Below are 13839 nucleotides of genomic sequence, written 5' to 3'. Positions count from 1 at the left end.
ATTGAATTTTATTGAATTTGATTTTATTGAATTTGATTTTATTGAATTTGATTTTATTGAATTTTATTTTATTGAATTTTATTGAATTTTATTGAATTTTATTTGATTGAATTTTATTGAATTTCATTGAATTTCATTTTATTGAATTTTATTGAATTTCATTTTATTGAATTTTATTGAATTTCATTTGATTTAATTTTATTTTGATTGAATTTTATTGAATTTTATTTTATTTTTTAATTATTTTAAATTTGTTTGTAAATTTTTTTTAATGTACTTTTTTTGTTGTTGTTATTATTACCTTTTTGGAGTAAGAAAGTAAGAAATGTTGATTGTTTTTTGTTCAATATTTTTGTTTAGTATGTTGTTTGAGACCACTTATATACTTACACTGCCTGAAAGAATCGGTAAGCAACTGGAATCGTTTTTAAAATTAGAGTACTCCGAATAAAGAGTGAAACATGAATCATTTAATATTTATTGTGTGAAATTGATTACTGTACACCATGTAAATAAATATAGTTGTTAAATGCACTTCAATATTTTTGGAAGGGCTTTTTTTGTTAGTTTTTTTAACTGGGGTAGGAAATAATTAAATGAATCTGTACATACAAACATACATACATGTATGAATATATGCATGTATTTATTTATTTATTTATCAGCAGGTTCAAGCATCAAAACTGGATTTTTTTTAGAGAAACTGGATTTACAGACACTGACACAAATGTCTATCTACCTGCGACCAGAATAATGAGTTAAGCACAGTGCTGATAATGCAAATCAGTCAGAGTTTATTTATATAGAATACAAAAGATTTACAGTTAAAACAACAGCCAGCATCAGTCTGACACAACAACACGGAGGAGATTCATTACAGCTACAAACCAGAGTCTTAAAATGAGATCCCAGGGAAAGATCCGATATATGAGGACAGATTATTCTAGTTTGAGAATAACAGTAATGGAAGTCTAGACATGTGTAGATTTTACACCAAAAGCATAAAAAAACCCAATTGTGGCTGATGCCATTACAGTGAAACTAATTTTATGCCCAGCATTCAAATATAATGACTGTGGTGTGAAATGTAGCGCTTTAGTCCGAGCTGCTGCTGATGTAATTGAACAGCAGTGATTCTGCCGCTTTAGTGGCTTTAATCAAGCGTGAAACTTTTGTAATTTGCAACAAACAGAGCAAATTAAAAGACAAGAACAGCCTGAAACTACAGCTCAATGCAGTGCTAAGCGACCTGCTCACTTTATGTTTACTGGTGCAGAACTTCTGCTGCCTTTAGAATAATGTTTCTTTTGCCTGAATGGATGTATTTCAGCACGGCAGAGGAGCTGATTTGAGAACAAAAGCATGTTTTTATTTTATTTTATTTTATTTTATTTAAATTAAATTAATTTAAATTATTATTATTATTTTTTTTTTTTTTTTTTTTTTTTTTTTTTTTTTTTTTTTTTTTTTTTTTTTTTTTTTTATCGTGAACAAAATGCTCCAGGTTCACTGTAGTTTCACATCTGCATAACTGTAAATGTTTCTGCCACAAGTTATTATATACAAATCTAAAAACCATGACAGTACTGTCACCAAAAATCGCAGGACTGCAGGATGTCACTACATTTGGAATGAGTTATATTTTATTTTTTTATTTTTTTTTTTATTTTATTGACATTGCTTTGGCAATACTGTACCAGACATGGCAACAAATTTGAATTTTACTCTGATTTTTTTATTTATTTTAATATTCCAATATATATTTATTTATTCAGGTATTTACTCCTTTTTCTTTTTTTATTATTTATTTTGTATATAGTGGTATATGAGTACATCACAAAGATCTGATTTGTCTGTCTGACCACTTTGAACTTGAACTTGAATGTTCGAAGCATTTATTTCTGAGGTGAAAAGTAACAGAAACTCACAGAAACACACAGTCTAATTACAAACAGTTGTTAAATACATTTTTGTTTTGTTAACATTAACAGTGCAGAATGGATGAATGAATAAATAAATAAACACACACATGCATATGTACATATATACTGTATTAGTTACCAAATATAGTATTATTTTTGTTTAGTACATAGTTAAAACCAATTATATGTTAAGAAGATGCAAAGCGCTCTCCAGAGACCAGAACACCGTGCAGTTTTACCGCGTTTGCTGTTTCTACGCTTAACAGATTTGGCTTGTGGTTAGTATGAAGTGTGACATCAATACAATGATTATTATTAAGTCTGCTTAAAGCAATAGTTCACCCAAATATGAAATGTCTCCTCGGTTCACCGAGGCTGCTTTTATTTGATCAAAAATAGACAATGATTATTATTAAGTCTGCTTAAAGCAATAGTTCACCCAAATATGAAAATGTCTCCTCGGTTCACCGAGGCTGCTTTTATTTGATCAAAAATAGAGTAAAAAATGTGAAATATTATTCTAATGTAAAACAGCTGTTTTCTATGTGAATCTCTGTTAAACTGTAATGTATTTCTGTGATGCGCAGCTGTATTTTCAGCATCATTACTCCAGTCTTCAGTGTCACATGATCTTCAGAAATCAGTATAATATGCTGATCTGCTGCTCGAGAAACATTATTATTATCAATGTTGAAAACAGTCATGCTGCACAATATTGATACTTTTTAATATTTTTATATTTCATTAAAACAGCACGTCATTTAGAGAAATCAATTACTGTAATGAAGACAGATCATTATTCTTATTATCCTTTTGGTATAGTTTAAAATTAAAATGTAAACCCAAAATGTTTAGGAAGGAGGATGATGATGATGTGCTCTTCATCTCTGTGATTCATGAGGCCGCTGATGTACAGCTCCATATTTATTTATTTTGATTATTAACAAGACCAACAACAACAGAGACACTTTCAGAGTCACACTGACAGCATCCGCTATCATTTCTGTGATGCTATCAGAATCAGAAAAGCTTGATTAGGCCACAATGATAATCAGCTGGAGAACACTAGTCTTCAGCGTTATTTTACTGTAATTGAGATATTATCGTTTTTAGCAGTGTTTGAATTTTTTTTATATATTTTCCATTTTAAGTTTAGTTGTAGTTTTAGTAATTTAGAAATCTTTGTTTTCTGTCTTTTTGATGTTTTTAGAATGTGTTTTTTTAAACTATTTTATTTTAGGACATAAAGTTCAACTAAATTGAGAAAATGAAAAATGCATACAAACCATAACATTTTTTACTACAATATTTATTTATTTATTATTTATTTATTTCAAGGCATTTCTCTTTTCAGTTAGCTGAAAATATAACTTTACAATAGTCAAAACAAAAAATATATATATATACATTATAAAAAATGTGAAATATTGCCAAAAAGATATAATACAACTATAACAATAATGTAAATTAAATATAATGAAGTAAAAAATAATGTATACCATATAGAAATAAAATAATAAATAATAAAAATGACAAATATCAACAGTTTTTAGAACTTTTAACTAAAAATAACGTAGAAACAAAATATGTATTTATAAAAATATAAACTAACAAAAACTATAAACTGAAATTATGTGACTTGAATAAATACTACAAAAATGTCAAAAAAAACAACAAAATGATTTAAATCTTTTTGATTTTGACAAAAATGCAAAATGTGAACAGAAAAAATATATATATACAAAGCTATATATATGTGTGTGTGTGTGTATATGTATATGTATATAAGTATGTATTTATGTCCATTTATCAGACTAAACGTCATGCAAATCAAACTTTGTCATTTACAAATAATGTGAATAACATGCACAAATATTAAGATGACAATTTGATGAATTTGGTTTGTAAATGTCTCATGAATTTCAATGTTTCAATTACAGCATCACCAAACAAACGCAGGTTTATCAGTGCTGTCAGTGTTGAGCTGTCAGAGCTGTATCACACAACCTGTTCATGCTTCATCCGTCTGATTTGACAAGCTTCTGCTAAATCACTCGTGACCCTGACATCAGCAACAACAGATACCGCAAGAGTTTTTGTAAATATGCATCAGTCTAAAGGTTTTTGCATTTTATTATTTGCACATAACATTATTTGTTACATGAAAAAGTTGATGCATTTTTACAATGTTTTTACATATGTTACATGCAAAAGTTGACAAGTCTATATACTGTAAATATGCATGAGTATTAAGGGTTCTGAATGTTATTATTTGCATGTGATATATGTTACATGCAAAAGTTGACAAGTCTTTAAATTGTAGATCCGTGCAAAGGGTTTTGCATGTTATTATTTGCATGTTACATTATTTGTTACATGCAAAAGCTGATAAGTATTTATATCGGAAATATGCACGAGTGTAAAGGGTTTTTCATTTTATGATTTGCGTGTACATGCAAAAATAGAGAAGTCTGCATTGTAAATACATGAGTAAAAAAGTTTTTGTGTTTTATTTTTTTGCGTTTTACATTAGTTACATGCAAAAGTTGATCTTTATGTTTAAATATGCACAAGTTAAAATGGTTTTTCATTTTATTATATGCATGTAACGCTATTTGTTAAATGCTAGATTTGAATAAGACTATCTTATATATGTGTGAGTATAAGGTTTTTGCATTTTATTTTTGCAAATAACAATATTTGTTACATGCAAAAGTTGATAAGTCTTAGATAAGTTTAACAATTTTTTGTGTTTTATTATTTGCATGTTACATTATTTGCAAAGCTTGAATTAGACTGATTTTGTATGTATGCACAAGTAGAAGGTTTTTTTATTTGAATATTTGCGTATAACATTATTTGTTACATGCAAAAGTTGATAAGTTTTTACAGTATATTGTAAATGTGCATGAGTATAAAGTTTTTGCATTTTAATATTTGCATGTTACATTATTTGTTACACGCAAAAGTTGAGAAGTCATTATATTATAAATATGCACAAGTATAAAGGGTTTAGCATTTTACTGTATGCATATAATATTATTTGTTACATGCATTATATATCATCATATTGTAAATATGCATGAGTATAAGGTTTTTGCATTTTATTAATTGCATGTAACTTTAATTTTTCCTGCTGCCCAGAAACAGGCCTGAGAGCATAAGAAACACTGAAGCAAGTGCTTTGAACCCTCTCTCTCTCTCTCTGACTGAACACAACTGTAAGCACTCCAGCGGCCAATTCATCATCCTGAAGGTGTGCGTTTCTGTTTCCTCAGCCTGATAAATCAAAATGAGTTCTGTAAGTGCTGCACTCTATATAAACATGTAAATTACACTTTGAATTAATCACCGTCTGCAAACTATCATCTCACTCCGGTTCTCTCCTTATTCAGGTCTGAGAGACGGTGGAGTGTCTGGAATTGGCTGCTGGTGTAATTTATCATCGTCCTGTGCGAGCGCATCGTCCCGGCGGGTGAGTGTGTTTTATTCAGTGTGGTCTGGAGAAGAGTCACGGCACGGGGTAAAGAGGACAGAGCCGCTGGTTCTGCCATCATGATGCAGATACAGACTCACATCAGCCCTTGAGAGTTACCTCAGCTGATCACGTCACATATATACAGGACGGAAGCTTATTTCTACCATGAAAAAAAATTAAAAAGCTACTTTTATCTCAGTTCAGATTTTTTTTCTCTCTCAGTTTAAATCTCTCAATTCTGAGAAAAACAATTGCAAGAAATGGTCAGAATTGCATGTTAACTCACACTTGAGAGTTTACAATTTAAGATTGTGAGATGAAAACTCGCAATTCCAAGAAAAAAATCCAAATTGTGAGATTAAAAAGTTGCAATTAATTTCATTTAATTTTTTAACAGAATTGTTAGATGTAATTTTGATTAAAAAAAAAAAAGTGCACTGCAAAATATAAAGTTAGAATTCCAAGGAAAAGAATTTGAAGAAAACAGTCAGCTTGCAACTGGGAGAAAATAAGTCAGAATTGTGAGCTAAAATGTCACAATTACGTTTTTTTAGATTTGTATTATTATTTTTAATATTTTATATTTTTATTAAAAAAAACACAATTGCAAAATGTAAACTTAGAATTCCAAGATGTATTAAAATAAAGCCAAAACTGCGAGACATAAACTCAAAATTCAGAGAAAATAGGAAGAAAATGGCAAGATGTGAACTCACTATTCTGAGAAGAAAAATCTAAAGTGCAAGATAGAAACTCATAATTGGAAGATGTTAGCTCGCATTTGAGTTTATGGTAACACTTTATTTCGATAGTCCACTTTAGACATTCTACTAACAGTAAGTAACTTTGCAACTACATGTCAACTAGCGTGTAACATGTCAACTCAATAGTAGAGTATTAATAGACTGTCTGCTTAATATCTTCTAACACTTTCTTTGTCAACTTATTTTACTAACCCTAAACCTACCCTAACAGTCTACTCTGAGTTAGTAGACATGTAGTTGCAAATTAATGCGAAGTAGTTGACATGTAGTTGACATGTAGTTGACATGTAGTTGACATGTAGTTGACATGTAGTTGACATGTAGTTGACATGTAGTTGACATGTAGTTGACATGTAGTTGACATGTAGTTGACATGTAGTTGACATGTAGTTGACATGTAGTTGACATGTAGTTGACATGTAGTTGACATGTAGTTGACATGTAGTTGACATGTAGTTGACATGTAGTTGACATGTAGTTGACATGTAGTTGACATGTAGTTGACATGTAGTTGACATGTAGTTGACATGTAGTTACAAAGTTACTTGTAGTTAATAGAATGTCGAAAGTGGACTATCGAAATAAAGTGTAACCGAGTTTATTCATTAAAATTGTGAGATATACACTCAAAAAAAAAGAATTGTGAGATTAAAAAGTTGCACTTATCTTTTTATCTGTTTTAAATAGAATTGCAAGATGTAAAATTCTGAGGGAAAAGTCAATAATGTTAGATAAAAACTTGCAATTGCCTTATTTGTTCCAAAAAAAGAAACAAAAAAAAGGTAATTTGAGATATAAACTCCAATTCTAAGAAAAATCACTTTTTATCTGTTTTAAATAGAATTGCAAGATGTAAAATTCTGAGGGAAAAGTCAATAATGTTAGATAAAAACTTGCAATTGCCTTATTTGTTCCAAAAAAAGAAACAAAAAAAAAGGTAATTTGAGATATAAACTCCAATTCTAAGAAAAATCTGAATTGTATGATGTAACCTCACAATGCTGAGAAAAAAAGTCTAAACTGTAAATGAAATGTCACAACTACATTTAAAAAAAATAAAAAATAATTTTGTGGTGAAAATTAAACTTCCATTTGTGTAAATCCCACCCTACAGTATCAGACACAGAATGCAGTATTTAATGCATGTTTGAAAACTCAAACTCATAAAATGCATTCATTTGGTTTAAGCTGAATCACAAGACCAGAAACATTAATTAACAAAATAAGATTTTAATTTCTTGTTGATGCAACAGAAAGATCTTACATGGACGGCGGGTGCGCTGGAAAACAGTTTACTGAAATACACAGATTTTTTGATTCACAACATGCAAGCAGAACATATAACAGTGAATCTTAAACACGACTCGAGAGAGTTCATCATGACAGAAAACAGAAACGCATCGCTGACAGAGACCCGGATCATGCTAGAGTGAATCTGGAAGAAATAACACACAAAATACAGTCGGTTCATCCGTTGTGCTTTGAGTGTAAGACCTCAGACCTCAATAAACCTCAGTGACCCTCTTTATATCTGATCCACGACACCAACCCGAATTTAACCTCACAGTATTATCATTCTGTCTTCTCAAGATAACACTCATGTCAAGATGACCGCAAGAAAATAAGGCAGAAGCGTCATAATAATGCCTGACTTCTGCATGCATCCGTATGTTTGGAAACCTCATTATTTTTGCAATTCCATTTTTGGTGCCTCTTTCATTTCTTTCAATGATCATCTGAATTACTGTAAAGCCCAGATTTAATGCTACGTGTAATGTTATTGCTCTGTCTTATGCAGGTGCTAATATTGGATCTGTAGACTGTCTCCATGTAAACAGTTGTGTTTATATGTAAATTAAAAGCCAGAACTGAGTTGGTGAAGAAACTCCTCTTAATGTTGGACTGATGCATTTTGGACTGATGCATTTTGATGTTGGACTGATGCATCACGCTAACCTTAGCGAATCAATCTCTGTGATGTAGACACCAGATTTAGACATCTGATTGATGGTTTCAGCACTCTTTGGTGACGACGGTGCGTGCAAGTGTCCTAGTTCTCAATGGGTTTAGTGTGTTCGTCAGTCAGCGGGAGAGTCGATGCTGCAGTAGTTAAATGAGTGACAAATACATTATACGTACAGCCCAGTTCACTCATGAAAACAACTGAATTTGAAACTGTCTATGCAGTTGCTAGGGTGTTCTGGCTGGTTTCTAAGGTATTGCTATGCAGTTGCTAGGGTACCCAGGGTGGTTGCTAGGGTGCTGCTATGCGGTTGCTAAGGTACCCGGGGTGATTGCTAGGGTGTTGCTATGCGTTTGCTAGGGTACTCTGAGTGGTTGCTAGGGCGGTTGCTAGGGTACCCAGGATTGTTGGTAGGGCCGTTGCTAGGGTACTCAGGGTGGTTACTAGGGCAGTCATGGTGAAACCGAGACTTGTAATTTGCACTTACATATTGTTGCTCTTTTGTTGATTTTGATTGCTTCTGTTGTCCTCATTTGTAAGTCGCTTTGGATAAAAGCGTCTGCTAAATGACTAAATGTAAATGAATTGGCAGTGGCAAAATTATTCTCATTAAATCAAACTTTCAAAAGTTTGGGGTCAGTAAGATTTTTTAAAAATGTTTTTGAAAAGTCTCTTCCGCTCACCGAGGCTGCTATTATTTGGTAAAAAATACAGTAAAAATTGTAAAATATTATTTTAATTTAAAACAGCTGTTTTCTATGTGAATATCTGTTAAACTGTAATATATTTCTGTGATGCGCAGCTGTATTTTCAGCATCATTCCTCCAGTCTTCAGTGTCACATGATCTTCAGAAATCAGTATAATATGCTGATCTGCTGCTCGAGAAACATTTCTGAGTATTATCAATGTTGAAAACAGTCGTGCTGCACAATATTTTTGTGGAAACTGATGCATTTTATTTTTCAGGATTCACAGATGAATAGAAAGTTCAAAAGAACAGCATTTATTTCAAATATAAATTTTTGTGGCATTATAAATGCCTTTATTGTCACTTTTGACCAATTTAATGCATCCTTGATAAATAAGTGTTAATTTATAAAAAAATAAAAATTAAAAATTAAAAAGTGCAAACAGCTGAACTGAAACAGAGTTCTGGCAGATGATCTGAACTCAAAAATCTGAGTTTTGATTTTCCTTTCATAAAGGAAAAAAATAAAAACACATTCAGTTGTCGAGAAAGCTGCATCATCAGAGCTTGTGTGTGTGTTTTTCTGGCAGAGATCAGCGCATACAATAAACATATAATGCATAAGATACAGTGAAATATGCCAGTAACTTTCAGGATAAAGATAACAGTGCAGGAGATGTCGGGGACATACTTTCAAAAGTAGAGCATTACATAACCGTTGGCAGAATCTCTGAGTTTGGCCGCCAGCGGTTGCCACACTGAAGGGCACTTGTAATTTTGGCTTGTTTGTCTGTTTGCATGTTGACTTATTCCCTTCATTTTGAAAATACACATGTAATCTTGTGTTAAGTGCCTGACTGATTTGCATTCTGTTGATTTCTTTAATAATTGTGCAAATGTTGCAGTGAAGAAGCCTAAAAGTTCAGTATAACTGATGATCAACAATCAACAATCAGGAATAATTTATGCCGTGTTGGGCAGTAACTGAATATAAATGCTTTTTCCAGTAGTCCAGCTGTTAAAAAATGCCGTATTTTAGACCACATACAGTAGGTTTACTGCATTTAAACATTTGTGTTCATATCATTCTTCCATTGAATTCTTTGCAGTTATTTGGGGTTCCACGTAAATATCATGTAATGATTTTTGGCATAAAAGAAAAATTTATCATTTTGACCCATACAATGTATTGTTGGCTATTGCTACAAATATACCTGTGCTGCTTATGACTGCTTTTGTGCTGCAGGGTCACATATTGACATACTGTGATATCACTGTACCATGATATTGCCATAGTACTTTTAGAGCAAGGATAGTTTCAGGATGGTATTAGTGGTAACACCTTATTTGAAGCCTTTATATAATGGATTATAAAAGTATGTCACAACTAACTTTTTTATATTTTTATTGCATTTTGGAAACACAAAAAAGTTCAAAATGCAAATTCAGAATTCAGAGAGAGAGAAAAATCAATATTGTGAGCCATAAACATGCAATTCTGAGAAGAAAAGTCCAAATTGTGAGATAAAAAGTCACAAATATATTTTTTATATTTGCTTTATAAAAGCATGGATTAATTATGCTTTTTAATGCAACTTGTAATGACATCATGAATAATTGTAACCACAATTATAATACTTACATAATAATATAATATAATACTAACAGTTATATATATATATATCTTCTCAATGTTACACCTTTAAAAAGTATAATGCATTAAAACACATGACAAACAACCAATTTCAGCTATAACAAGCAATCATGCAAATATAATGCATTTTTAACTTTGGTTACAATTATTTATGAAAATATTTAATGCATTACAATACATTATAAATACCTGTATAATGCATTATACATAAAGGCCTGTATTGCAAATTAATCTCTCTTTTTATTTTTTGCATCCATATTTGTGAAATTGTTGCTAAATAAAGCTTTCAAATAAATGCAAATTACATTTTAAAATATGTCGCTCTTTAACCACCTTCTTGTTTTTGTAGTGAATTATGAGAGTAGTTTCATCCCCAACACTGCATGTTTCAGCGTTTTTTCAGCGCACAAGCTGCAGAATTTAATGCTGGATCAATGATTTTTAGACTAAAGTTTGATGCCAGCATTCAAAAGAAAATATGCATTGAGTGACAAACAAAGGTGTTGACGCGTGTCTTCACATCGGACATACTTTGTTCTCAGGAATGGGAATTTGGGCGCAGGAGCTGCGTTCATTGGGATGCTCTTCTGTTTTAGGTGGGACGGTTCCAGCGATGGCGGACATCTCTCCTGTGTTGCTCTCATTGGTCATGCCTGCGCGCTCAGTGGTCTGGTTGATGTTCCTCTCGATGACGGTGACGTCACTGCAGCTCAAGAGCTGAACCACACACTTTCTGAACTGAGGAGATCACAGGGAAGACAAATGCAATGGATTATTCCTTCAACTCTGAGCTAGAAATGAATTTGACCTCCATTGAACATCTCCACAAGTTCATAAACTCAAGATTAGGGTTCAGCATGGCTAAATTTGTAAGTAATTTCCTTAAGGAAATATGTTTTTTGGTCCCAATATGTATTACAACAAATTATAAGGCAAGACAACACAGGTAAATAGAGTAAAATGTTAACTAATATATATCAACATGCGTTGCCTATTTGATTCATCACAGTACATTCAAAAGCCAGGTTAAAAATTCTTTTGATTTTGTTGACATGAGAGCTCAAGGTTTTTACAGAGGGGGCATTTGATTTCTCTTTTTGTTTGTTACTCCATAAATCATAAAATACTATCATCAGAGAGAAAAAAGTAATTTTCATCATGTTTTTAGGAATAAAATGTTGTATAAATCGTTGTGAATTATGTATGAACAAACCCCTCAGTAAAAATCTTCAGAATATAGAAGGGAATAAAACTGTAAAGTTTGGTGTATGAAAGTGCTGCTGAACTGGAGAAAAAAACATTTAAAGATATGGAATGGAAATTATGGAATTGAAATCTACAGTCGGAAATAAAAAGTTTTAGTACTGTTATATAAACCAGACAAATGCTATGAACAAACCCCTCTACAAAAACCTTCAGAATATAGATAAGAATAAAACAGTACATTTTGGTCTTTGTAAGTGCTGCTGAAGTGGAGAAACAAACTCATTTTTAGAAAACGGCTTTTAAGGATGTGGATTGGAATTGAAATACACAAATAGATAAAGTGTAAAAATAAAACCAGGCAAATTATATATGAACAAACCCTTCTATAAAAACCTTCAGAATATAGATAGGAATAAAACTGTAAAATTTGGTGTATGTAACTGTTACTGAAGTGGAGAAAAAACTCATAGCCTTTAAAAAATGGTATTGTATGTGAAATACACAGTCACAAATAGATAACGTTTTAGGAATGTTACATACAGTAAATAAGAAAATATTATAAAGTGCAAAAATAAAACCATGCAAATGATATATGTACAAACCCCTCAGTAAAATCCTTCAGAATATAGATAGGAATAAAACGTTTGTAAGTGCCGCTGAAATGGAGGGGAAAAAACTCTTTAAACGTATGGTTTGAAATTGAAATACAGATGCAAACAGATAAAGTTTTTTTAGGAATAAAATGTTTTACACTGCAAAAAAATGCTTTTCTTACTTCGATTTTTTGTCTTGTTTTCAGCCAAAATATCTAAAATCTTCTATTTTGATAGTCCATTTTAGACATTCTACTAACTATAAGTAACTACATGTCAACTAATTCTCATTAATTTGCAACTACATGTCTACCAACTCTCAGAGTAGACTGTTAGGTTAGGTTTAGGGTTAGTAGAATAAGCTGACATATACTTGCAAAGTTTCTCATAGTCAGTATGTTGCATGTTGTGGACTCAAAATTCAGTGTTAGAAGATATTAAGCAGACAGTCTATTAATACTCTAATGACTGCTAGTTGACATGTAGTTGCAAAGTGACTTACTGTTAGTAGAATGTCTAAAGTGGACAATCAAAATAAAGTGTTACCAAAATAATAATTTTGAAGTGGAAAGACTGAAAGTATTTTCTTGTAAATGTATGCAAATAATCATTGGGTTATTTACAAGTTTAAAAAAGTACAGTGTATTAATATGTCCAGCACTAATTGGTAAAACACCAAGGCACTAAATTCTACAAATTGTATTACTCATTGCTTTTCAGTCTAATTTCTCAGTATAAACTGTGATCAGCACTAAATCTGTAGGTGTGCTTGTGTTTTTGAGATATGATTCTAGTTTTACGATTATTCATATTTTACATAATTTTCATTTTATTTAAAGTTTTAGTAAGTTCGCTGTGTTCGTTCATTGTCATTTGTAGTATTTTTGTTTATATATACACTACAGGTCAAAAGTTTGGGATAAGAACGATTTCTAATGTTTTTACAGGAGTTTCAAATTATGCTCATCAAGGCTGCATTTATTTGATAAAAAATACAGGAAAAAAATTATATTATGAAATATTATTATGATGTAAAATAACGTTTTCCTATTTTAATGTAGATTAAACTGTAATGTATTTCTGTGATGCGCAGCTGTATTTTCAGCATCATTCCTCCAGTCTTCAGTGTCACATGATCTTCAGAAATCAGTATAATATGCCGATTTATTATCAGTGCTTTTTTGGAACCTGTGATACTTTTTTTCAGGATTTTTTGATGAATAAAAAGTTAAAAAGAAGAGCATTTATTTAAAATAGAAATATTTTCTAACAATATACACTACAGTTCAAAAAGTTTGGGGTCAGTACATTTTTATTCTTTCTTTTTTTTTTAAAGAAATTAAAGCTTCATCAAGGCTGCATTTATTTGATCAAAAATACAGGAAAAAAATTATATTATGAAATATTATTATGATGTAAAATAACGTTTTCCTATTTTAATGTAGATTAAACTTTAATGTATTTCTGTGATGCGCAGCTGTATTTCCATCATCATTACTCCAGTATAAAGTGTCACATGATCTTCAGAAATCAATCTAATATGCTGATTTATTATTAGAATTATCAACAG

At 31.1% G+C, this 13839-nt stretch overlaps 1 protein-coding gene across 1 annotated transcript in view; it reads right to left on the bottom strand.

Annotated features, from left to right (window-relative positions):
- LOC107568819 (opsin-VA-like) overlaps nucleotides 1–13839 on the bottom strand; it is a 35103-nt gene that overhangs the window by 13177 nt on the left and 8087 nt on the right. The window contains exons 4-5 of the mRNA XM_016254810.1: nucleotides 11002–11208; nucleotides 7573–7599 (exon numbers count right to left, since the gene is read on the bottom strand). Of these exons, the coding sequence (XP_016110296.1) occupies nucleotides 7573–7599; nucleotides 11002–11208 (234 nt within the window). The remainder of the gene's footprint in view (nucleotides 1–7572; nucleotides 7600–11001; nucleotides 11209–13839) is intronic.

Source organism: Sinocyclocheilus grahami, unplaced genomic scaffold (genome assembly GCF_001515645.1).
Source record: "Sinocyclocheilus grahami isolate Dianchi unplaced genomic scaffold, SAMN03320097.WGS_v1.1 scaffold1284.1, whole genome shotgun sequence".
In the NCBI taxonomy this organism is placed as follows: domain Eukaryota; kingdom Metazoa; phylum Chordata; class Actinopteri; order Cypriniformes; family Cyprinidae; genus Sinocyclocheilus; species Sinocyclocheilus grahami.
This window is presented reverse-complemented; position numbering and strand designations above follow the sequence as displayed.